At 39.6% G+C, this 23356-nt stretch overlaps 2 protein-coding genes across 2 annotated transcripts; both read left to right on the top strand.

The window, feature by feature from the left end:
- Window positions 1-8484: 8484 nt before the first annotated feature.
- LOC131525869 (C3a anaphylatoxin chemotactic receptor-like) lies at window positions 8485-13460 on the top strand. Its single transcript, XM_058753846.1, has 5 exons — window positions 8485-8847; window positions 9308-9833; window positions 9929-11558; window positions 12128-12249; window positions 12638-13460. The coding sequence occupies exons 2-3, from the start codon at window positions 9309-9311 to the stop codon at window positions 10424-10426; spliced, it is 1023 nt and encodes a 340-aa protein (XP_058609829.1). The 5' UTR covers window positions 8485-8847; window position 9308; the 3' UTR covers window positions 10427-11558; window positions 12128-12249; window positions 12638-13460.
- A 3195-nt stretch (window positions 13461-16655) lies between these two features.
- Window positions 16656-17922, top strand: LOC131526225 (C3a anaphylatoxin chemotactic receptor-like). Its single transcript, XM_058754399.1, has 2 exons — window positions 16656-17195; window positions 17308-17922. The coding sequence occupies exons 1-2, from the start codon at window positions 16656-16658 to the stop codon at window positions 17794-17796; spliced, it is 1029 nt and encodes a 342-aa protein (XP_058610382.1). The 3' UTR covers window positions 17797-17922.
- Window positions 17923-23356: the final 5434 nt, after the last annotated feature.

Genomic DNA, 23356 nt, shown 5'->3' with positions numbered 1-23356 from the left:
GCAAACTTAAAAACAATTCAAATGATTCTTTCAAAACGGCTGAATCCTTCAAGAGTGAATCAAATGACTGTTTTTATGAATGGCTCAGTGAATCAGTGATTCGCCCAAATCAACGTGGATTTGGATCGAACACAAACGAAACAAAAACAGCACTCTTGCTCTTGTCATATTGCCTAAGTGTCAGGAGCATTTTTTGCTCGCATATCTTGAAATTTCCGAGTTAGCAGCATGTATATTAAAACATAACATTATAAATGAATAAAAAAAACATAATGATTGATAAGAACCAAGTGCAAAGCCGCGATGGGATTGAGCTCGAATAGCTTCAGCTTCAGCGACTTTTTATAGTACAAAATCGCTGTCAATCAAAAGGATATGCAGTCTTTCGACAGACCCTCCAATCATCACGCAGAAGCCCGGCGTCCAGGCCAGCCCACTCCTCCATTCACCCCCAGAGACGCTGAGCGTCCGTGGGCGGGACATAATCGCAGCATTTATCCAATGAGTTTCGAAGCACTGAAAAAACTGTTCAAAGCAGCTCCATTGAAGTCAATGCAAAATGCAAAAAATGCATTGAGTTAGTGACTATAGTGAGACAGAACTGCGATTTTTGGTAATTGGTAGACAATAAAATACTTTATTTACATTATTTATAAAATAATGTATACGTAGTATATGTAGCTGTATCAGTGTTGTTTTTAAAAAATAAAATTCGCTAATATTTGAGGATTAATGTGGTCAGCTGTCCTTTCCTGCCATGTTAACATATTTTAGGCTGACGTTACCATAGTAAAAGCCCATGTTAGCTACAGTGAGGAAAATAAGTATTTGAACACCCTGCTATTTTGCAAGTTCTCCCACTTAGAAATCATGGAGGGGTCTGAAATTGTCATCGTAGGTGCATGTCCACTGTGAGAGACATAATCTAAAAAAAAAAATCCAGAAATCACAATGTATGATTTTTTAAATATTTATTTGTATGATACAGCTGCAAATAAGTATTTGAACACCTGTCTATCAGCTAGAATTCTGACCCTCAAAGACCTGTTAGTCTGCCTTTAAAATGTCCACCTCCACTCCATTTATTATCCTAAATTAGATGCACCTGTTTGAGGACGTTAGCTGCATAAAGACACCTGTCCACCCCATACAATCAGTAAGAATCCAACTACTAACATGGCCAAGACCAAAGAGCTGTCCAAAGACACTAGAGACAAAATTGTACACCTCCACAAGGCTGGAAAGGGCTACGGGAAATTGCCAAGCAGCTTGGTGAAAAAGGTCCACTGTTGGAGCAATCATTAGAAAATGGAAGAAGCTAAACATGACTGTCAATCTCCCTCGGACTGGGGCTCCATGCAAGATCTCACCTCGTGGGGTCTCAATGATCCTAAGAAAGGTGAGAAATCAGCCCAGAACTACACGGGAGGAGCTGGTCAATGACCTGAAAAGAGCTGGGACCACCGTTTCCAAGGTTACTGTTGGTAATACACTAAGACGTCATGGTTTGAAATCATGCATGGCACGGAAGGTTCCCCTGCTTAAACCAGCACATGTCCAGGCCCGACTTAAGTTTGCCAATGACCATTTGGATGATCCAGAGGAGTCATGGGAGAAAGTCTTGTGGTCAGATGAGACCAAAATAGAACTTTTGGTCATAATTCCACTAAACGTGTTTGGAGGAAGAAGAATGATGAGTACCATCCCAAGAACACCATCCCTACTGTGAAGCATGGGGTGGTAGCATCATGCTTTGGGGTGTTTTTCTGCACATGGGACAGGGCGACTGCACTGTATTAAGGAGAGGATGACCGGGGCCATGTATTGCGAGATTTTGGGGAACAACCTCCTTCCCTCAGTTAGAGCATTGAAGATGGGTCGAGGCTGGGTCTTCCAACATGACAATGACCAAGCACACAGCCAGGATAACCAAGGAGTGGCTCTGTAAGAAGCATATCAATGTTCTGGCGTGGCCTAGCCAGTCTCCAGAACTAAACCCAATAGAGAATCTTTGGAGGGAGCTCAAACTCCGTGTTTCTCAGCGACAGGCCAGAAACCTGACTGATCTAGAGAAGATCTGTGTGGAGGAGTGGGCCAAAATCCCTCCTGGAGTGTGTGCAAACCTGGTGAAAAACTACAGGAAACGTTTGACTACTGTACCAAATATTAACATTGATTTTCTCAGGTGTTCAAATACTTATTTGCAGCTGTATCATACAAATAAATAGTTAAAAAATCATACATTGTGATTTCTGGATTTTTTTTTTTAGATTATGTCTCTCACAGTGGACATGCACCTACGATGACAATTTCAGACCCCTCCATGATTTCTAAGTGGGAGAACTTGCAAAATAGCAGGGTGTTCAAATACTTATTTTCCTCACTGTATATAAACGACATTGTGGTCTTTTACCAAGTAACTTCAGCCTCTCTGCATAAATATAATTATGTGTGTGTGTGTTTTCTAACAACTTGTTAGTCAAGTGCAATCACATCTTAATGTTTATTGTCGTTTTATTAATCTCATGGTAAATGTTAAGTTTGTTGTCTTTGAAAATTCATTCCAAATAAGTGAAGATATTTTAAGATTAAGTGGGAATTAATCTCTTTTAATGTTTTTGATTCTTGTGCACCCCTCCATTATTAATATATATTTGTAGTATATTCAAATTTAAAATAACTTAAAACATTTTTACCCATTTAATCATATATTTGATGTATGTTAACTTTTGTTATGCACTTATTTACATGCTATAAAGCATGTTGTCCTTGAACGGTCTCCACTATAGTTTGCTGTGCTGCATGTCACTCACAGAAAGGAGTGTGAATGTTTGGTTTCCTTACTGACACGGAGAGGAGAAAAAAATTATGCATCAAGTTTTGTTCAATTCACATTTATTTGTATAGCACTTTTTATTACAAACATTGTTTCAAAGCAGCTTTACAGAAAATGAATGTTTCTACATTACAAATAAGAGTTCTGTTAACAGGAGTAACTGTGTCAAAGTAATGCTCATATGACAGAAATGTTCTAAAATTAGGCGATACAAATCATGCAGTTAAGTAATGTCATGAGTTCAGAAACAATGAATAAATTAAAGCAATGGTTACGTGATTTGATCATGTTGATTACAATGAAAGGAAAATTTAGCAGTTTTGTATGTTTATTCAGAGTCAGAGACAGCTTCATCTGAAGTCCTCTCAAGGGCTGGCGTCATCTCTTCACAGGTGCTGGTCATCTGAAGTCTTCATAAGATGCTGGATATAGTCAGCAGGTGCAATCTATAGATTACACCAACAAAATGTGATGTAATCATATGGGAACTGGCACTTTTTCACAAAGAACAGTGAAAGACTTGCCAAACCCAGTGAAGAGACTTATTGTGAGGGTGACATCTCATTACAGGGAGTCTTCAGGTGGTTCTTGTTCTGAGCCAGATAGAGAAGGAGAAAAACACAGGAGAAATGGTTAATGATGCTTCATCACATTTCAGTGCTGTGGCATCTGCTCCTTCAACACAGTGCTTCTACAGTAACTAAGACATTTAAGTATAAAATACAGTACAGGTTTATTGTGATTACTTCTATAAAATAGTAGTGGTAGGCCTATATAATACATTTTTGGAAAATTAGCCTAGCATGATTCTGAAATGAAAACTGCTCGCCTATTTTAAACTTTTTTTTATTCTAAATCTATTGAAATTATTAATAAAATGTAAGAATTTGGTATGAAATATGCATGCATTTAGGCCAAAAATGACCTGGAAATCAATTTAAATAAGTGTTTGTATGCAGTATTAAGTCATATAAAACATAATTTACCAACAACAAAATTGTGGCCAGTGAAAATGTTGAGTGGCTAGTAAATTTGGAAAACTACTAGCCACAGGCTGGCAAACAAAAAAAGTTAATGTCAAGCCCTGCATGCATGTTATTCAGTTTTATTATTATGTTGCTAATGTCTCACATACACAGAAACATACACCAATTATATTGAAAAGTCAGTGAACTGTAGGGGGCTCGGAAGAGCACTATTTTGATGGGTGCGAAACGCAGCAGGCAGTCGGTTAGGACTCAAGGAGATGACTCTTAATTGAAGAAGCACCAAGCAATGTCTAGGTTCCCATTAGTTTACTGAAGAACTTGGAGTATACATATGTGTGGTTTTCTGCAAGAATTGAACAAGAAAAGTAAACTTACTGATACATACATACAGGTGTTACACAAACATAAACATCCACTTAAATAATTAAACCGTAATCAAATGAAGATACACTGAACAAAATTATAAACGCAACACTTTTGTTTTTGTCCCCATTTTTCATGAGCTGAACTCAAAGATCTAAGACCTTTTCTATGTACACAAAAGGCCTATTTCGCTCAAATATTGTTCACAAATCTGTCTAAATCTGTGTTAGTGAGCACTTCTCCTTTGCCGAGATACTCACAGGTGTGGCATATCAAGATGCTGATTAGACAGCATGATTATTGCACAGGTGTGCCTTAAGGCTGGCCACAATAAAAGGCCAATCTAAAATCTCTAAATGTGCAACATTGCTACCTAATCTATTCAGGTCCACATTTTGGTATCCATCTTATTTCATTGTGCACTTACTTTCAACATTCAGGTTGGTTCCTCCAAAAAAAAGTCACCACAATAATTCATTCTCATTCACTGCAAAAACCTCAAGACTTTTTGAGATAACCAGACAAGTTTTAATTAAACTATATGATTAACTTATAATTAAAATATGTATATTACAAAGCTAATTGTCATGAGTGAGAAGATATTTCAGTTCAGGAAGGGTTTTTCCACAGTAATGATGTTTTGCATTTGGCAGGTCATGGCAATATACGGTGAAAATTCTTATTTGGATCATATATTCCAAGACGTAGGCTAAAATCTGTGATTCCTGAGTACAGTATCCACCCCGGTGCGGTGACTGACTGCCACACATTCACCTCAAAACATTAGATTCATCCGCGCTGGAGCCATGCTGGAAATAATCATCACAACCCCAAGCACGGAAGATAATTCCGCACAGAGCTGCAATTCCGGGTTTTCAAACAGAGATGGCGACATAGAGGCAAAACTTACGAACTGCAGCTTTAAAATAGAAATAGATTTATTTACTTCCAACTGAGAGTCGGGTGCCACCACCGAACGTGCACAGTGATACAAACCCAATCAACAGCTGTACAAAAACCTCCTGCACTAAAACACACTGACACTAACCAATCTGTTATTCACAACTGTTAGTATGATAAAGCTGCATAATCAAACCAGATTAATTTTAATAATGTCCCAAATCTACTACTACAAAAAATATAAAATACTATAGAATTCTATTACTAAATACAAACATTACTGCACTATCAAGAATAAAATAAGCACATCAATACTAAGACTACATAAAGTTACACAGTGCTATCGTGGCTGCTGTGTCACATGACAAGTGAAGTGAGCATCCCTATGCCCTACATGCTATGTAAAAGTTTTGAAGTGAGGATTTTGGAGGGAGTAGGGTACCTGTGTATCATAATTTAGCTGTATGGAATGCACTTGGCGAAGGAAGTAATGAAAGGAAACTTTATTTCCAGCATGCGGGCATCATCATTAGCTGATCATTAAAAGGCTGGTTTTATCTTAATACATTAAGTAAATGACATGCAGGGTCCAAAAGACAGCAAGTTTTATAAAGTTGACAGTAGAGGGGGTGTGTCACATATGGTAATAAATATATAAATAAATAATAAACTGTGTAACTGCTAAACTGTGTTTATGTGAAAAAGTGTGAAAAATGTGTCTTTATGTGAAAAATGTAGAAGTCTTGACCAATAGGTGGTGCTGTGTCCCAACAAGCAGGGGTGTCAAGAAGAGTACAGGTGCATCTCAATAAATTAGAATGTCAGTGTGAAAGTTCATTTATTTCAGTAATTCAACTCAAATTGTGAAACTCGTGTATTAAATAAATTCAATGCACACAGACTGAAGTAGTTTAAGTCTTTGGTTCTTTTGATTGTGATGATTTTGGCTCACATTTAACAAAAACCCTCAACAAATTAGAATACTTCATAAGACCAAAAAAAAAAAAAAAAACATTTTTAGTGAATTATTGGCCTTCTGGAAAGTATGTTCATTTACTGTATATGTCCTCAATACTTGGTAGAGGCTCCTTTTGCTTTAATTACTGCCTCAATTCGGCGTGGCATGGAGGTGATCAGTTTGTGGCACTGCTGAGGTGGTATGGAAGCCCAGGTTTCTTTGACAGTGGCCTTCAGCTCATCTGCATTTTTTGGTCTCTTCTCATTTTCCTCTTGACAATACCCTATAGATTCTCGATGGGGTTCAGGTCTGGTGAGTTTGCTGGCCAGTCAAGCACAACAACACCATGGTCATTTAACCAACTTTTGGTGCTTTTGGCAGTGTGGGCAGGTGCCAAATCCTGCCGAAATCAGCATCTTCAAAAAGCTAGTCAGCAGAAGGAAGCATGAAGTGCTCCAAAATTTCTTGGTAAACGGGTGCAGTGACTTTGGTTTTCAAAAAACACAATGGATCAACACCAGCAGATGAAATTACACCCCAAATCATCACAGACTGTGGAAACTTAACACTGGACTTCAAGCAACTTGGGCTATGAGCTTCTCCACCCTTCCTCCGGACTCTAGGACCTTGGTTTCCAAATGAAATACAAAACTTGCTCTCATCTGAAAAGAGGACTTTGGACCACTGGGCAACAGTCCAGTTCTTCTTCTCCTTAGCCCAGGTAAGACGCCTCTGACGTTGTCTGTGGTTCAGGACTGGCTTAACAAGAGGAATACGACAACTGTAGCCAAATTCCTTGAGTGTGTGGTGGCTCTTGGTGCCTTGACCCCAGCCTCAGTTCATTCATTGTGAAGTTCACCCAAATTCTTGAATCGATTTTGCTTGACAATCCTCATAAGGCTGCGGCTCTCTCGGTTGATTGAGATACAACTATTTGAAAATCTGGAATCTGAGGGTGCAAAAAATCGAAATATTGAGAAAATCACCTTTAAAGTTGTCCAAATTAATTCTTAGCAATGCATATTACTAATCAAAAATGACGTTTTGATATATTTACAGTAGTAAATTTACAAAATATCTTCATAGAATATGATCTTTACGTAATATACTAATGATTTTTGGCATAAAAAAAAAAAAATCTATAATTTTGATCCATACAGTGTATTTTTGGCTATTGCTACAAATACACCCCAGCGACTTAAGACTGGTTTTGTGGTCCAGGGTCACATATTGTATTTCTAGACAGGCTCATCTTACCCCTATTTCCCATATTTAATGTTTTTTTTTTTTTTCATATGTACATACCTGAGAGATCAAACTATCATATCCAGTATCATCCTCGTGACTTATACACACTTGACATCAAGCAAAGTATAAAAGCAGGGCTCTTTCTGGAACTTCACAAAATCTTCCTCTGACAGACTGAAATATAATACTAATACTGAGCAAATAATCAGTCAGACCCGACTTTGTTTGAAAATGATTATTTATGCTTTATCCTAAAAAGACTGTATTTTGTATTGACAATAAAAAATCTCTCTCCTTAGAAGAGCTGCCTAAGTCTGGATGCAAATCTCGTGTCTGCACAAAATAGAACATGATTTTCTTCTGAGTCTGTTGCCTTCTTCTTCCACACGTTGTTGGTTTGGTTCTCACGATGGTAACCATGTAAGTAAAGTTGTGTGGCCTTTTTTGTAGTGCTTTGTCTAGTGTGTTTGTCTAGACTGAAATCTCCAAAGTTTGCAATGAAGATTGTTTGACTTCTTCAAAGCTAAACTAAAAGACCTTCTAAATGGAGTCTGAGTACAGTAGAGCACTCTTATAATAACTGGGTTTGCTCTTTAGGAAGGACAGTGGTTGTGGACTGATGGATCTCCATTTGACTACACCCTCTGGGCCCCTGGACAACCTGACAATCAGCATACCGAGAACTGCGGGGAGTTCAACCTCGACTGTAAGAATGCAGTGTGGTTTATTTACAACAATTCTGTAATTTACAACAATTCCTATAATTTCACATCTTCCAGTAACAAGAAAAGGCTAATTTGTCAAAAATGTCTTAAAAATTCTATTTTATTTTGAGAATAACATATTTCTTTTCTTTTTTTTTCCACCTCAGATAACCGTTGGAACGATGCAGCAAATGCATTTTGTTTAATTGACTACAATATCATTGCTATTTGTCTGAGAGGGTACTTTTGAATAATTTTGAGAAAGGGCAGGAGCTTGAGCCCCCAAAGCTAAAAGGTACATATTTGCCACTTAATTGCCCCTAAATGGTACATATTAGTACTATAAAGGGACATGTACTTTAAAAATACATACCTAAAGTGTACTTTTAATCACCTTTTAATAGGGCACTGCCCCAGGGATAGTTTTTTTCAGAGAGTTTTAATACTTTATACTGAATTCTGCTAAAATATATTATTAAATTCCTCAAGCACACACTTTAACAATTTAAATGGTTTTGTGATTTCTCTGTACTCAGACATCTGCATAATTTGATGTGTTCGTAGACAAAATGTGCACATCTCCTCCCACTTCCTGCCTGTCTTCCCTTGTTGCTAAAGAGCACACTTTAGAATGACTGAGCAAAAGATGCAGTGAGAAAAACCTGTTCAGCATAAAATAATTGAATAGTTGATTGCATATTAATTTGCTAACTGATGATACAGTGACTATTTAACACTCAAACATAGTCTATGCTGAACATATTGACAAAGGATTTCGCAATGCTGTTTATCCTGAGACCGACAGTTTGGGCTGATTATTGCAAAAACGCCTACTGAGAGTGTGTGCAGGTAAGAACATTGCAATTCATCATCAGATTAAGTTAAACATTTTGAAAGACATTTTACAATATAGGATTAAGGACAAGTATTAAATCATATTTGTTGGATGAATAATGTATAAAATATTAAAGTTTAAATGAAAAATATTAAATAAAAACTTTTTTATAATACATTTAATATAAATAAAATACATTGATTAAATTCAAAATCTGGCTGAAATCAATGTTCCTATTATGACTTCTAAGTAAACGCTATCAGTTTAATAAACTGTATCTGCTTGGTTGCCAGTCAACTCTTATCATGTTTATCTAACTGTAAGCTCTTGAGACTAGCATGGTAACCGCACGCTTATGGTGTACAGATTGTGTATACAGATCAAAGTTGAGTGCATAAGCATATGAAAGTTGCTGTAGACCTGCAGCAGAAAAACTGAAAAGGCACCTTTTAAGGATTTATCTGTTGCTTGTAGAATGACCTCCAATACAACTCTTTCCCTTCACTCCAACTCCAAAATCTCAATGTACCATGAGAAAATGACAGTGGATATTGTCTTCTACACCATCATTGTTCTCCTCGGAACCACCGGGAACTCTTTGGTCATCTGGGTTGCCGGTTTCCGCATGAAACCCACCGTCACTAACGTTTGGCTGGTTAATCTCGCCGTAGCGGACCTGATCTTCTGCTTGACACGAGCTATTTCTCTCACCAAAAGCATTTTCTTTGACTATTGGCCTTTTGGAGTTTTTCTGTGCAAGTTCAATGGTTTCTTCAAGTACGCCAACATGTTCTGCAGTGTTTTTCTTCTGGCCGTCATCAGTGTGGATCGAGCGCTCTGCGTTTGCCATCCAGTGCTCACCAGAGAACGACGGACGTTATGTGCCGCTCGGGTGGTCAGTGTGGGAGTTTGGATTGTGGCGGTTATGTTCAGCTCACCATACTTTGTGTACCGACAGGTCTTTCCCGGCAAGAACAACTTGAGCCACTGCTCATTCAAGGTCAGAATGGCTTTACAGATTACTGCATGCACAACCTTTCATTACATTGCATAAAGATTATATTTAGTATTATGTATTTATAATTTCATGAGCAGGAGAAAGGAGCAGCAGAAGCAGGTGACAATTCAGCAAAGTATGTCTACTACTGCATTCGTTTCATCTGTGGATTCTTGTTGCCCTTCCTGGTCATCCTTATCTGTTACATACTAGCTGCTGTTGGGATACGCAGAACGCGGCTCTCTGGAAAATCGAGGCCTCTTCGGATTCTTGCTGTATTGGTCTGTGCCTTTTTCTTATGTTGGGCTCCATACCACTTTCTAGGGCTGGTCAAGTTGATGAATAAAGACAACAAGGCAGTAAAAGAAGGATGGATTATGGCTTCACACTTAGCTTATTTCAACAGCTGCGTGAACCCGGTTCTGTATTTCTGCATGGGGCTGGATGTTAGTCGACGCTGCAACCAAAGTTTGTCTGGGATTTTTCATAGAGCACTGATGGATGAAGGCCAAAATCTCTCACAACAAGGCACTAGAGAAGAAAGCTGTAATTCCTTTCCAAAAACTGCAGACACTGAGTTTGTCACTAAAGTTTAAGAGATTCATATCTAGATCAATATTAAACAAAGTGAAAAGTTAATGCTTTAATATGTAGGTGGAGCCTTTATGAAAATATTGCAAAATACTCAAAATAAGGTAATTTGTCATATATGTATTTTTTCATACAAATGCTTATGCGACAATTGTACATTTTTATGATTGGTTATGTTTGCCTACACATGTTGTTTGTTAATTAACAGGATGACATTGGCAGGAAGAGAAAACAGAAATTACTTGTAGCCTAATATGGGGTCTACAAGTCATTTCTGTTTTCAAAGGGCACAATTTTTAGACCAGGATTGCATTACTACTGGGGTTAATCTGCTCTAATTTTTTATTGTTCATTTTATTCCTGTAATATGTCTTTGCAATAAATACACAGTGTATGAAAAAAAGGTATCTGATGCAATTACTATTCATAAGAAAAAAATCTGATAAAGAATTTCAATATTTCAGTAGTTCAAGTTCTGATATCTTCTGTGATTAAGAGCTAAAGGTTTAGGGTTTTCGATTCACTATTTAATGGCATTACTGAGCACACTTAACTAAAATCTGCAGTGACACCGCAACATTAAAGGTTGAGCAATATTGCAAAATAACAAAGTGAACAAATACTACTTGTGTTCCTATGTCTTGTGTTTTCCTTCCCTCATATGTCCTTATTTGCTTTTCTTCCTGTTCCTGTCCTCATTGTTATCATAAACTGTAACGTTAACTTAGTTGCTGTTTGGCAAATGAATGTCGGAGCCGTCGTATTCAACATTTTCACAACTTACTCGACGTGGAGGTTCCTGTCACAGTGTGCTCACTTTTAATTGTTTATTAATTTTCAATTGTTGTTGATGCGGTGTGTTTGTTACTGAGCGTGTCTTTTCAAGCATCTGGCATACCTTACTGAGGTGATGTAATTACGTTAAGCAGCTGTAATAACGTTAAATCTGAAGTGCGGTACAACTGTGTTCAGAGCGCTTTATGCCTTCAACAGGAGCTGGCAGAGGAATTGTCAAAAAAAGAAGATACCATTTACGACGTTTTTTATTTAAAAGAGATTAAGAAACGACTAGGTGAAGATCTGACATCGCGGAATTCTTCAAGGATAACACTATCACCCGTTCTGCTGCCAAACGAGGTAGGTTTAGACTTTTTATTGTCTTGTTTATGTTAAACACACACACACGAGAAGTTAAGGTTACTGGCGTGCTGTCTGTGAATGCATGCGCGCGCAGAGAGTGCCGCCTCAGACTAGCCAGGAGCGCATCGAGATCTCTCTCGCACGGACAAAAGCACACGAAATTATGTCAAAATGAACATTTTTGCGAGTGACATTCTTAAATAAGTTAAAAAGTCTTAACTGATGTAAAGAGTTGGGGTGTGTCAGATGTGCATCGATGTGAGTCACGTTTTAAAGGGACTGCAGTTCATGACATTCATGGTGTTTCTTTCGTTTTCTTTTCTAATGACAGGTCGTAATTGCTGCTGTACTGTACATCCCAAGCACCCCCTGCAGTCTTATCAAATTCTGTTTTATTTTTTTACAGTTTTTATTTACCATTAGGGATGTTCAATACTGACAAAAAATTAGTCAAGTTGTTTGTGTCTGAAAGATTTAATCAATGTTTGGAGTGGTCTTCTGAATTTACAATGTAATTATTTGTTTTTTATAATTTCGTATTTGTTTATTGTTATTGGTGATTCCAGATTGCTGTCATTCAAGAAGTTCTCATTTCCTCCCCTGTTGTGGCTGAGCTACACATTCTCTTCATTTTATTTTAAACAAAACATCCATTGGAGATGGCACCTACGCTGGAATTTATACAAATGTAAGAACACATATAATGAAACTGTGTATATAGCATTTTGTTGTGTTGCTGTTTAGTTGAAAATAATTTCAGGGTTAATTCACCCAAAAATGAAATTTGATGAACAAAGGTCTCATGGGTTTGGAACGACATGATGGTGAGTAATTAATGACTGAATTTTCATTTTTGGGTGAACTATCCTTTTAAGTATATTGTAAAACATTGTTGACAAGATCATATAACAGATGCAATTGGAGACCACTGGAAATGTAAGTTTAGCATTTTATAAACAATGTTTGAACTGGAAAGTACCTGTATTTGTAATAGCAGTTGATAATTCAATCTCAACCTGTTCTGCATGTTACTCTGTACTTCAGTTTCATTCATTTCATTTCTTTGTCATTTCCAGTCTTCCTGTGAAGAAATCCTGAACGAGGGTCAAAGGTTCAGATGAAGGGAACCAAAGGCTACACTTTCAAGACTCATGTATGAACAACTCCGAGAATCCATGTACAATTTGAGCTCTTTTTCAAATCTCAACATGATCTGAACATGAAGAAAGAAAGAAAAAAAGAAGTAGTGTCCTTAAACTGGCACATGGCAAGAGATACTAAAAGCACACAAACACTTGGAGCCCTGCTCTTAATTCAGACTGTATAGTTCTCCTAGTTTCACACTGAAATGTCAGGCATGAATGCATGAATCTTTGTTCCATATTTTTAAATACTGTACAAGAACATATTTTTGCAGAACCATGTCAATTGTAGATACAGGGTGAGGGTGAGTATCTGATGACAGAATTCACATTTTTGGGGGAACTGTCTTTTTAAATAATGTGTTCTCCTGTAGGAAATTGGTGTCAACACTGGAACATTTCACTTGACTGTTGAGTCTATAGCAATTGTTATTAATGACAGCCCTGTCTTTGTATTCCTTTTTTCCTGTGTATTTGAAAATGTTTTGAATCTTGACTGTTTCACAGTAAAGTTTATCTTTTGCAACCACTATTTGGTGCAACACCAATATTGTACAATCTTTTCTTTTTTCTGCCTTTTGCTGTTTAAAACTAAAACGTGTTCCACAATACAAGCATTTTCAATGGTGCTTTACATATTGTTAAATTATTGATGTCATAATATTTTTGTCTTCGCCTGTTTAAGGTAAACAAAAGCCACTGAATGCACTTTTAATAATGTTTACATGAAGTAAAAATAAACCATGTTCAATTTCTATTTATTGTGCTGGATTTATTTGCTGCTAAAGATAGGCCTATGCTATAATTTTGTAGAAATTTCTGCATAACGGATTGTCCGTTTATGGTACAGAAGGTAATGTAAATCTACAGATTTTTCAGTTTTAATGTTGAAGGAAATGTCCTGGTAATTTTCTGCCAGCAAATTCTCCTTTTTTTTTACAGATGTTTTTTTTTTTCCAGTGTAGTCAAAAGATTTGAATATGATTCCTCTGCCGTTTTGAATGAGTTGCGTTCCAAATAGGCCATGTCATAAAAAGCTGTCTTAAAACTAAACCTCTTAAATGACTTTAATTGTGCATAGTACATAAGGAACAGTTGATTAAATTAATGATTCAGTTACCAGAAATTTAGATTACAATTTAGCAAGATGAGCTCAAAAGACATGAGCGGACATAAATCGTGTTCTGTACAGGAAACATACAGAATTAGTAGGTCTACATAACATAACATACTTATCACTTTTACAAACATATATTTTACAGTTGCATAATGTATACTAATATGTTACATTCTGAAGCTGGTAGTAAAAATGTGAGTATAATTTATAATATTTACATTAAGATATTTTAATCGCGGACTAATTACAATAATCTTTACATAGCTGTTGCCTACATTTTCCTTAAAAGGCTGTATTTTTATGAAACGTTTACCTGAACATTAGCTTTTTAGCTTTGACTTTGGTCAAATTAATTGTATTTATAACATGTTTTGTTTGTTTCACAAAAAGTTTAATGTCAAATAATAACTGGCAGACTGTACCTCCACAGGACCCCTAAATCACGACTCTTCCAGAGTCTACCTTGTTGTTACATTTTGGTTGTGTATTTTTGTAACTTGAACATACAATATACAGTGCCCTCCAAAAGTATTGGAACAGTGAAGACAAAATTGTTCTGTTGGCTGTGGAGTCAAGACATTTGCAAATATGATGAAAAGATGAATATGAGACAAAACTACAGAATGTCAAATTTTATTATTAACCGTTTCAACACATACGTGTTTTACCAAATAAAAAGAACAGCACTTTTAGAGTTCATCCCCACTCATTGATGTGAGCATAAGTATTGGGACAGTTGAACATAAGGCAGATATAAAAGATTAAAAGCTATTATTTAGTTGCAGATCCCTTGCGCACAATCACAGCAGTGAGTCTGTGACCCATAGACATCACCAGACTCTTGGTCTCATCCTTTTAAATGTTTTCCCAGCCTTTAATGCAGCCAATTCCAATTGTTGCTTGTTTTGGGGAGTTTCTGCCTTTACTCTCCTCTCCAGCTGGTGAAATTAATGTTCAATCGGATTCAAATCTGGAGATTGACTTGGGCAATCTAAGACTTTCTATTTCTTTGCTCTTATAAATTCCTTGACTGAACTGGCAGGTGTTTTGGGTCATTGTCCTGATGCAATATGAAGCACTTCCCAATGAATCTGGTGGCATTTTCTTGAATATTGGTAAGCAAGATGGTTTTGTACCCTTCCAAATTCATTCTGCTACTGTCATCATACATTAAGTCATCAGTAAAGTTGAGAGGGTCTGTTCCAGAGACAGTCATGCATACCCATGTCATGACACCACCTCCACCATGCTTTACAGATGAGGCTGTATGCTTGGGATCATTGCAGTTCCCTTTTTTTCTCCACATTTTTGCTTTCCCATCACTTCAATAAAGGTTCATCTTTGTCTCATCGGTCCATAAACACAGTTCCAAAACTCTTCTGGCTCACCTTTGTGCTTTTTTGCAAACTCTAATCTTGCCTTTCTATTTTTGGAGCTGGTCAGAGGTTTGTATCTTGCTGTGTATCTATCTGTAATTCTGTGTCAAAGTCTCCTGAGGACAGTAGATTGTCAGAGCATCACCCCAGCTTTCTGGAAGTTGTTAGTGATTTTACAGACACATCTTTTAGGGTTCATTTTCCCAGCTTTTATGATTGATTATGATTTGTCTGTCATCAATTACTGTTGTTTTCTCAGCCGATCAGGTAGTTGTTGGTTGCTGGTGTCGCTGGTGGTTTCCAAACTCTTGATTTCTCCATGCCCTTTGTTTTTGCTAGTGCTCTAATTGACTTCCTCTTTTCTTTTAGCATCCAAATTGCTTGCTTTTCTCTCAAAGTCAGCACCCTCATCTTCATCCTGGTTTGTGTGTGTCATCATCGAATGCAAGATTCAGAATGCAGAAGTAAAGGATATAACTGATACAACACATTCCCTGCTTTTCATATCTGAAGAATTAATGCAACAGGACACAGCTGATGACTTAGAAAGACCTGTGAGGCAACTGCTCCAATACTTATGATCACATCAGATAAAGGGATGAAACTCTAAAAGTGCTGAACTTCTTAGCTGGTAAAACATCTATGTGTTGAATCACCCAATAATAAAATGTGACATTCTGTAGTTTTGTCTCATATTCATCTTTTAATCATATTTGTAAATGTCTTGACTCCACAGCCAACAGAACAATTTTGTCTTTACTGTTCCAATACTTTTGGAGGGTACTGTAAATACATGAATAATATATGAATTTGCCAAAACCACACTTCACTTACACCATTTGTGTTTACTTAAACAAGCAAAGACCTGCACTTTTGTGCATGTCTCCTCCCTCTTCCTGCCTTTCTCCTCTTTGTCTGCAGTGAAGACATTTATGAATGACCAGATCCATTACACTGAAAAGGGGAGAAGAGAGCAACAGCAAGTGATGTCAGTGAACAAGCCACTGATTTATTTATCAGCAAAGCAAAATAACCTTATAATAGTCAAACACAGCTGTTGTCTCATTCACAAAGGATCATCCAGTGTCGTTCCATTCAAGACTGACGATTTAGTCTGATTCGGGAAAACGCTGATTTGTACAGGTAAGAACATCAACATCATCTACATCTACAATTCTGTATACGACTATTGCTTTGCTATGCAGTCAGTGCAATAAATGCTTGTAATTATCCATGGTTTGAATGCACATGTGACATAACAAGTGTTCTTAAAAAAAATTTGAGCACAACAGGATTTTCTGCCTCCTGATACACATTGGTTGCATCTTCTTGCAAAATGAAATTTTTGACAGAACCCACGGTGAATTAATCTTTCAAGTTAGCTTAGAAATTGACATTATGACAGATCTGTTTTTTAAACTGAAATAACATTCATCGATTTATCTCTCTTTATTGTAGAATGAGCTCCAATATAACTCTTCTCCTCCACACCCACTCTGAGTTCTCAAACACTACAGCGGACATTGAGGCCATTATGAATAAGGTTAGTATTGTCTTCCTCAACGTCATTGTTCTCCTCGGCACCACAGGCAACTCTTTGGTCATCTGGGTGGCTGGCTTCCTCATGAAGCCCAATGTCACTAATGTATGGCTGGTCAATCTCGCCGTAGCGGACCTGATCTTCTGCCTGACACGAGTCATATCACTCATCTCAAGTCTTTTCTATGACCATTGGTCTTTTGGAGTTTTTTTCTGCAAGTTCAACGGTTTCTTCAAGTACGCCAACATGTTCTGTAGTGTTTTTCTTCTGGCCGTCATCAGTGTGGATCGAGTGCTCTGCGTCTGGTGTCCAGTGCTCACCAGAGAACGACGGACGTTATGTGCCGCTCGGGTGGTCAGTGTGGGAGTTTGGATTGTGGCGGTGATCTTTAGTTCACCATACTTTGTGTACCGACACGTCTACCTTGGCAAGAACAACTTGAGCCAATGCTCACTGGAGGTCAGAATGACTGCACAAATATATAAATAATCATGTATATGCACGATTTTTTTTAGTAAATGTTTATGTATGTCATCATTTTGAATGACAGACTTTATCATTTTGTTTGCAGCACAAAGGAGCAAAAGCAGGTGAAAATTCAGCAAAGTATGTCTACTACTGCATTCGTTTCATCTGTGGATTCTTGTTGCCCTTCCTGGTCATCCTTATCTGTTACATACTAGCTGCTGTTGGGATACGCAGAACGCGGCTCTCTGGAAAATCGAGGCCTCTTCGGATTCTTGCTGTATTGGTCTGTGCCTTTTTCTTATGTTGGGCTCCATACCACTTCCTAGGGCTGGTCAAGTTGGTGAATGAAGACAATGAGGCAGTAAAAGTGGGATGGAGTATGGCTTCAAACTTAGCTTATTTCAACAGCTGCATTAACCCAGGGCTGTACTTCTGCATGGGACTGGATGTTAGTCGTCGATGCAACCAAAGTTTGTCTGGGATTTTTCGTAGAGCACTTATGGAGGAAGGCCAAAGTCTCTCACAGCGAGGAAAAGGGGAAGAAAGCTCCATTCCAAAGACTGCAGATACTAAATTTGTCACTAACGTTTAAGAGATTTTACTTTCCATTTCTTGCCTGCTTTATATCTTGGTCTTTTTGAATGCATTGAACAGCACTTTGGGCTGCTCTTGTGGCAGTAGGAATGTGCTATATAAGAAAATAATCTAAACTAAACTTACTTGTCAGGCCTATCAGATACCACAAAATTTAAAAGCATTTTTTCATTATTAATATTTAACAGAATGAAAAATTAATGTACCTCAGTGTCTGGTCTTCTGGCTAGCTTTAACCAGTATTTGGAGCCTTTAAGAAACATATGGTAAAATTCAATTTTAGATCATTTGTAATGTTATAGTCTATGTAGTCTAAATTAATGTATGTTAATTCAACAGTAGACCTGTCTGCATTGTGATGATTGGTTATGTTTGTGTCCAGTAAATAATAAGATGATGTATTTAAGCCTACCTGAGGCAGAAAGAGAAATAGAAGTTATTATCAGCCTTCATTTTGTTTGTTTTATAATATTCACCTGTGCAATAAATGCTTTGGTTTGCAAAAAGCTTCTGCTGCAGTTTTTCTTTGTTAGCAATACTGTTGTAGTCAAGACCAGGACCAGCGTGTGTTGAGACCAAGACCATGCCAAGACTTTGAGGGGTTGAGACCAAGACCAGGCCAAAACCAAGGCAGAGCGAGACCAAGTCAAGACCAAGACCAAACCAGCACTCCTAAAATTCATCTGAAAGATCCTCATTTACTGCCTGAAAAAAAATAATCTAATATTTAATCAACAAATACAACTAGAATAATAAGGCACTATTATAGAGCTGGTACCAATCAAATTAAATCACTAACAACAGAATTCATCTTTGCCAAAGAGGCAGCACAGAAGCTATATCTGAATTGGTACAATTACAACTGCAGAAATATTGTTGAGATCAATGTTTTTTTATATCAAATTTTGAATATAGAAATATGAATGGAAAAATAAAATGAATATGAATATCAGACTAAAACCTCCAATAGGATAGGTGGTGGCAAATCACTTGAGTGAGTCATGGAATTATTCGTTAAAAGCAGCTAATTTAGTAATGAAACACTGCTGTGTTGCTCCAAAACACACAACAGTTCTGCTATGGATTTGTTTGGAACTACTTTCCTTACAGAAATAGGCAAAGAAAAAAGTTTTCTAAAATGTAATTCACATAATATTAAATATTTGTATAATGTTTTGCAGTCATGCTCACATCAGCTCTCTCGCTCTTGTGATATTTCTTATAATATAAAAACAAGATCTCACACAATCCTTTCCTGCAATCATACCTTGAATTTTTTGGGCATTTGTATTAATTTTGGTGAAATTCTGACCGGCAAAGTAGTATCAAATGAAATCATATGAGAAATAAGTTATTGCATTTGAAGTAGAAAGTTTTACATTATCACTTTAATGATGTTAACAAATAAATCAGACAATGCACCGGCAATTTAATGATATCCCCGCAGTTGTGGTCTTGCAATAAAATCCCAAGTCCTTTTAGTCTGAGACCAACGCAAGTCAGAGTACAAATGAGGTCGAGACCGAGACAAGACCAAGATTTCATGATTAATATGAATATTTCATTAAAAACGTATCCCCGCGTACTATTCAGTAAAATTCTAGTGCATTTAATCTATTAAATAACAGCAGAGAGAGCTAATATTTGGATATGGTAAGATTACAGTGAATAAAGTACCACATTTCAGCTATCGTTTTGTTAGGATTGGTACACAAAATGTTATTTTATCCTTACTTCTAGGAAATCCTCAATCTATATGCTTTCTAACAGCTTCATGCGGCCGTAAACATTTAATTTTAACATGGCTTTAAGCACTATGCATCATTAAAGTTTCACTTTCACCACATAATGTCACGGATCCGCCCACAACCACACCTACACCAACCATCGACACCCGTTCACAATCACCCGAGTACTGATTACCACCTGACTCCAATCACCAAACACCCTACATAAAGTCACTCACCACAATCCTTCGTTGGTTGGTCTCAAGGTCGTAAGCTCATCATCTTCCCTCACTTACCTCTTGGATTCCTGGACTCCTCCGTGCCGTAAGCCTTGCACTCAGACCTGTTTGAAAACGAAGAATGTCTTTAAGTTGGACTCACCTCTTATGTTGGAAAACGATTCCAGCACTGTTACTACTTGGTTCTGTTATCCTTCGGAATCTGTTTAAGTTTGCAAAGAAATAATTAAAGAAAAGTAATTCGACTCACCTGTGTTTGTCTCTCAGTCCAACCCTGACAGAAGACCAACCCCAAAGAGAAATATTGAGACGTGGCAAATCTGAGATGGAAGGTCAAAATCTTCCAACGCCGGATCCATTCGCCGAGCTAGTTCACGCTCTCCGTGAATCCCTGGAACCACCTCCAGCCCAGCCATCTCCGTCTGGGTGCCCCATGGCTAAACCTACCCTCTACTCAGGCGAGGCGGCCACCTCTCGCGGCTTCCTACTTCAGTGCTCGCTGTACTTCGAGTTTCAACCCCACCAGTTCCTGAATGATTGGGCGAAAATCGCCTTTATCATGTCCCTGCTGTCCGGAAGAGCCCTACAGTGGGCCGAAGCGCTCTGGAATTCCCACAGCCCGTTAGTACGGTCCCTGAATGCCTTCGTCGACCACTTTCGGGAAGTATTCAGTCAGTCAGCCTCCTCCATTTCAGTTCATGAAGAGTCCGTTCACGACTATACCATACGATTTCGCACTCTGGCCGCTAGCAGTGGGTGGAACGAAACGGCACTTCTCGCCGCCTATCGACGGGGTTTGGAACCAACCATCAGACAACAATTGTCGGTCATCGAAGATTCGGTGGGCTTGGAGAGTCTGCTTCAAAAGGCGTTACATATCTCACAACAGTTAACGGCCTGCCGATCAGATACCACCCCGAGAATTACCTTCCAGAAACCATGTCCAACTGCACCAGAGCCCATGCAAGTGGACCAGTACCATCTCTCTCCGGAGGAACGGTCTCGTCGACGAACGCTCAATCTGTGCATGCACTGCGGCTCAGGAAGTCACGTTCTGGTGTCCTGCCCCGTTCGACCCGCAAACTCAACGGTGGGTACAGTTCGCCTTCACCCGGATGTTTCTGAAATTCCTCATAGTCATGCTTTGATACTACACCTGCACCACTCCTTCCCAGTAAAGGTCCTCATCGACTCTGGAGCCGCTGGAAACTTCATCTCTTGACTTGCCTTTCCGTATTCAATTACCCGGCTCGAAACAACACCTCCTATCGGATTTCCACCATCCAAGGCAGACCACTGAGTAAGGGGCTGATGCGTCACTGCACCCGGAGGTCACGCTCCGCATGGGGAACTTTCACGAGGAACCAATCTCTTTCCTTATCCTGGAGGATGCCATTGTGGAAGTAGTGCTGGGACGTCCCTGGTTAGCAAAGCACCACCCCGACTTGCACTGGCGCTCAGGGGAAATCCTTCGTTGGAGTGCTTCATGCTTCGAAAAATGCCTCACCGGTCTCCCAGTACCTCACCAGTATGTGCCATCTCTCCCACTCAACTCCACCACTATAGAGAGTCCTACCACACCTACCTCAATCCGTATTCCCCAAGCTTACCTCTCTTATGAAGATGTGTTCAGTAGAACTGCCGCTACCCGTCTTCCTCCACACCGACCATGGGATTGCGCCATTAACCTGTTGCCCGGGGCCAAACTGCCTAAAGGCCACGTCTATCCCCTCTCGATCCCAGAACGAGCCGCCATGGAGGAATACGTGAGAGAGGCACTGCAGCAGGGGTTCATCCGTCCCTCCACATCTCCCGCAGCATCCAGCTTCTTCTTTGTCGCCAAGAAGGACGGAGGCCTCCGTCCGTGCATAGATTACAGGGCGCTCAATGCCCAGACAATCAAGTTCGCCTACCCCTTGCCACTGGTGCCAGCAGCCTTGGAAGAGCTTCGTGGGGCCCGAATCTTTACTAAGCTGGATCTCCGCAGCGCCTATAACTTGATTCGAATCCGCAAGGGAGACGAGTGGAAGACAGCCTTCATTACACCTACCGGGCACAACGAATACCAGGTTATGCCGTATGGCCTTTCCAACTCACCATCTGTATTCCAAAACTTTATGAACGAGATCTTCCGGGACATGCTCAACCGATTTACACTCATTTATATCGATGATATCCTGATCTACTCAGCCACCCTTGAAGAACACCACGCTCATGTCCGTCAAGTCCTCCAACGCCTTCGCCAGCACCACCTATACTTTAAACTTGAAAAATGCGAGTTTCATCAGACCCAGGTTCACTTCCTAGGGTACATTATCGACGTGAATGGGGTGCAAATGGACCCGGCCAAGGTGGAAACCGTAAGGAACTGGCCTCAACCGTCCACTATCAAGGAGCTCCAACGGTTCCTTGGCTTCGCCAACTTTTATCGGCGCTTCATTGCCCAGTTCAGCCATTTATCAGCCCCCTTAACCTCTCTCCTTCAAGGGAAACCGAAATCCCTCACCTGGACGTCTCAAGCGGAACTCGCCTTCGAAAAGTTAAAATCCTCCTTCTGTACCGCTCCAATACTCACCCATCCGGATCCCGATCACAGCTTCGTGGTAGAGATGGATGCTTCAACAGTGGGGGTGGGGGCAGTGTTGTCCCAGAGGAAAGGCGAACCCCCAGTACTTCACCCTTGCGCCTACTTCTCTAAGAAGATGTCACCGGCCGAGCAAAACTACGACATCGGGAACCGCGAACTACTGGCCATCAAGCTGGCGCTGGAGGAGTGGCGGCACTGGCTGGAGGGCGCCCAACATCCATTCGAGGTGATTACGGATCATAAAACCTCCAATACCTTCGAAGCCAAACGCCTAAATCCCGACAAGCCCGCTGGGCCCTTTTCTTCACGAGTATGTGCCATCTCTCCCACTCAACTCCACCACTATAGAGAGTCCTACCACACCTACCTCAATCCGTATTCCCCAAGCTTACCTCTCTTATGAAGATGTGTTCAGTAGAACTGCCGCTACCCGTCTTCCTCCACACCGACCATGGGATTGCGCCATTAACCTGTTGCCCGGGGCCAAACTGCCTAAAGGCCACGTCTATCCCCTCTCGATCCCAGAACGAGCCGCCATGGAGGAATACGTGAGAGGCACTGCAGCAGGGGTTCATCCGTCCCTCCACATCTCCCGCAGCATCCAGCTTCTTCTTTGTCGCCAAGAAGGACGGAGGCCTCCGTCCGTGCATAGATTACAGGGCGCTCAATGCCCAGACAATCAAGTTCGCCTACCCCTTGCCACTGGTGCCAGCAGCCTTGGAAGAGCTTCGTGGGGCCCGAATCTTTACTAAGCTGGATCTCCGCAGCGCCTATAACTTGATTCGAATCCGCAAGGGAGACGAGTGGAAGACAGCCTTCATTACACCTACCGGGCACAACGAATACCAGGTTATGCCGTATGGCCTTTCCAACTCACCATCTGTATTCCAAAACTTTATGAACGAGATCTTCCGGGACATGCTCAACCGATTTACACTCATTTATATCGATGATATCCTGATCTACTCAGCCACCCTTGAAGAACACCACGCTCATGTCCGTCAA

Source organism: Onychostoma macrolepis, chromosome 19, assembly GCF_012432095.1.
Source record: "Onychostoma macrolepis isolate SWU-2019 chromosome 19, ASM1243209v1, whole genome shotgun sequence".
Lineage (NCBI taxonomy): Eukaryota > Metazoa > Chordata > Actinopteri > Cypriniformes > Cyprinidae > Onychostoma > Onychostoma macrolepis.
The sequence above is the reverse complement of the archived record's forward strand: the minus strand, read 5'-3'. Positions and strand labels throughout refer to the sequence as shown.

What these genes read in the sequence shown, in the direction of transcription:
- LOC131525869 (XM_058753846.1), top strand. Translation starts at nt 9,309, where the DNA reads ATGACCTCCAATACAACTCTTTCCCTTCACTCCAACTCCAAAATCTCA. An exon ending in TGAGCCACTGCTCATTCAAG is followed by an intron (nt 9,834 to 9,928) that starts GTCAGAATGGCT and finishes TTTCATGAGCAG; the next exon opens with GAGAAAGGAGCAGCAGAAGC.
- LOC131526225 (XM_058754399.1), top strand. Translation starts at nt 16,656, where the DNA reads ATGAGCTCCAATATAACTCTTCTCCTCCACACCCACTCTGAGTTCTCA. An exon ending in TGAGCCAATGCTCACTGGAG is followed by an intron (nt 17,196 to 17,307) that starts GTCAGAATGACT and finishes TTTTGTTTGCAG; the next exon opens with CACAAAGGAGCAAAAGCAGG.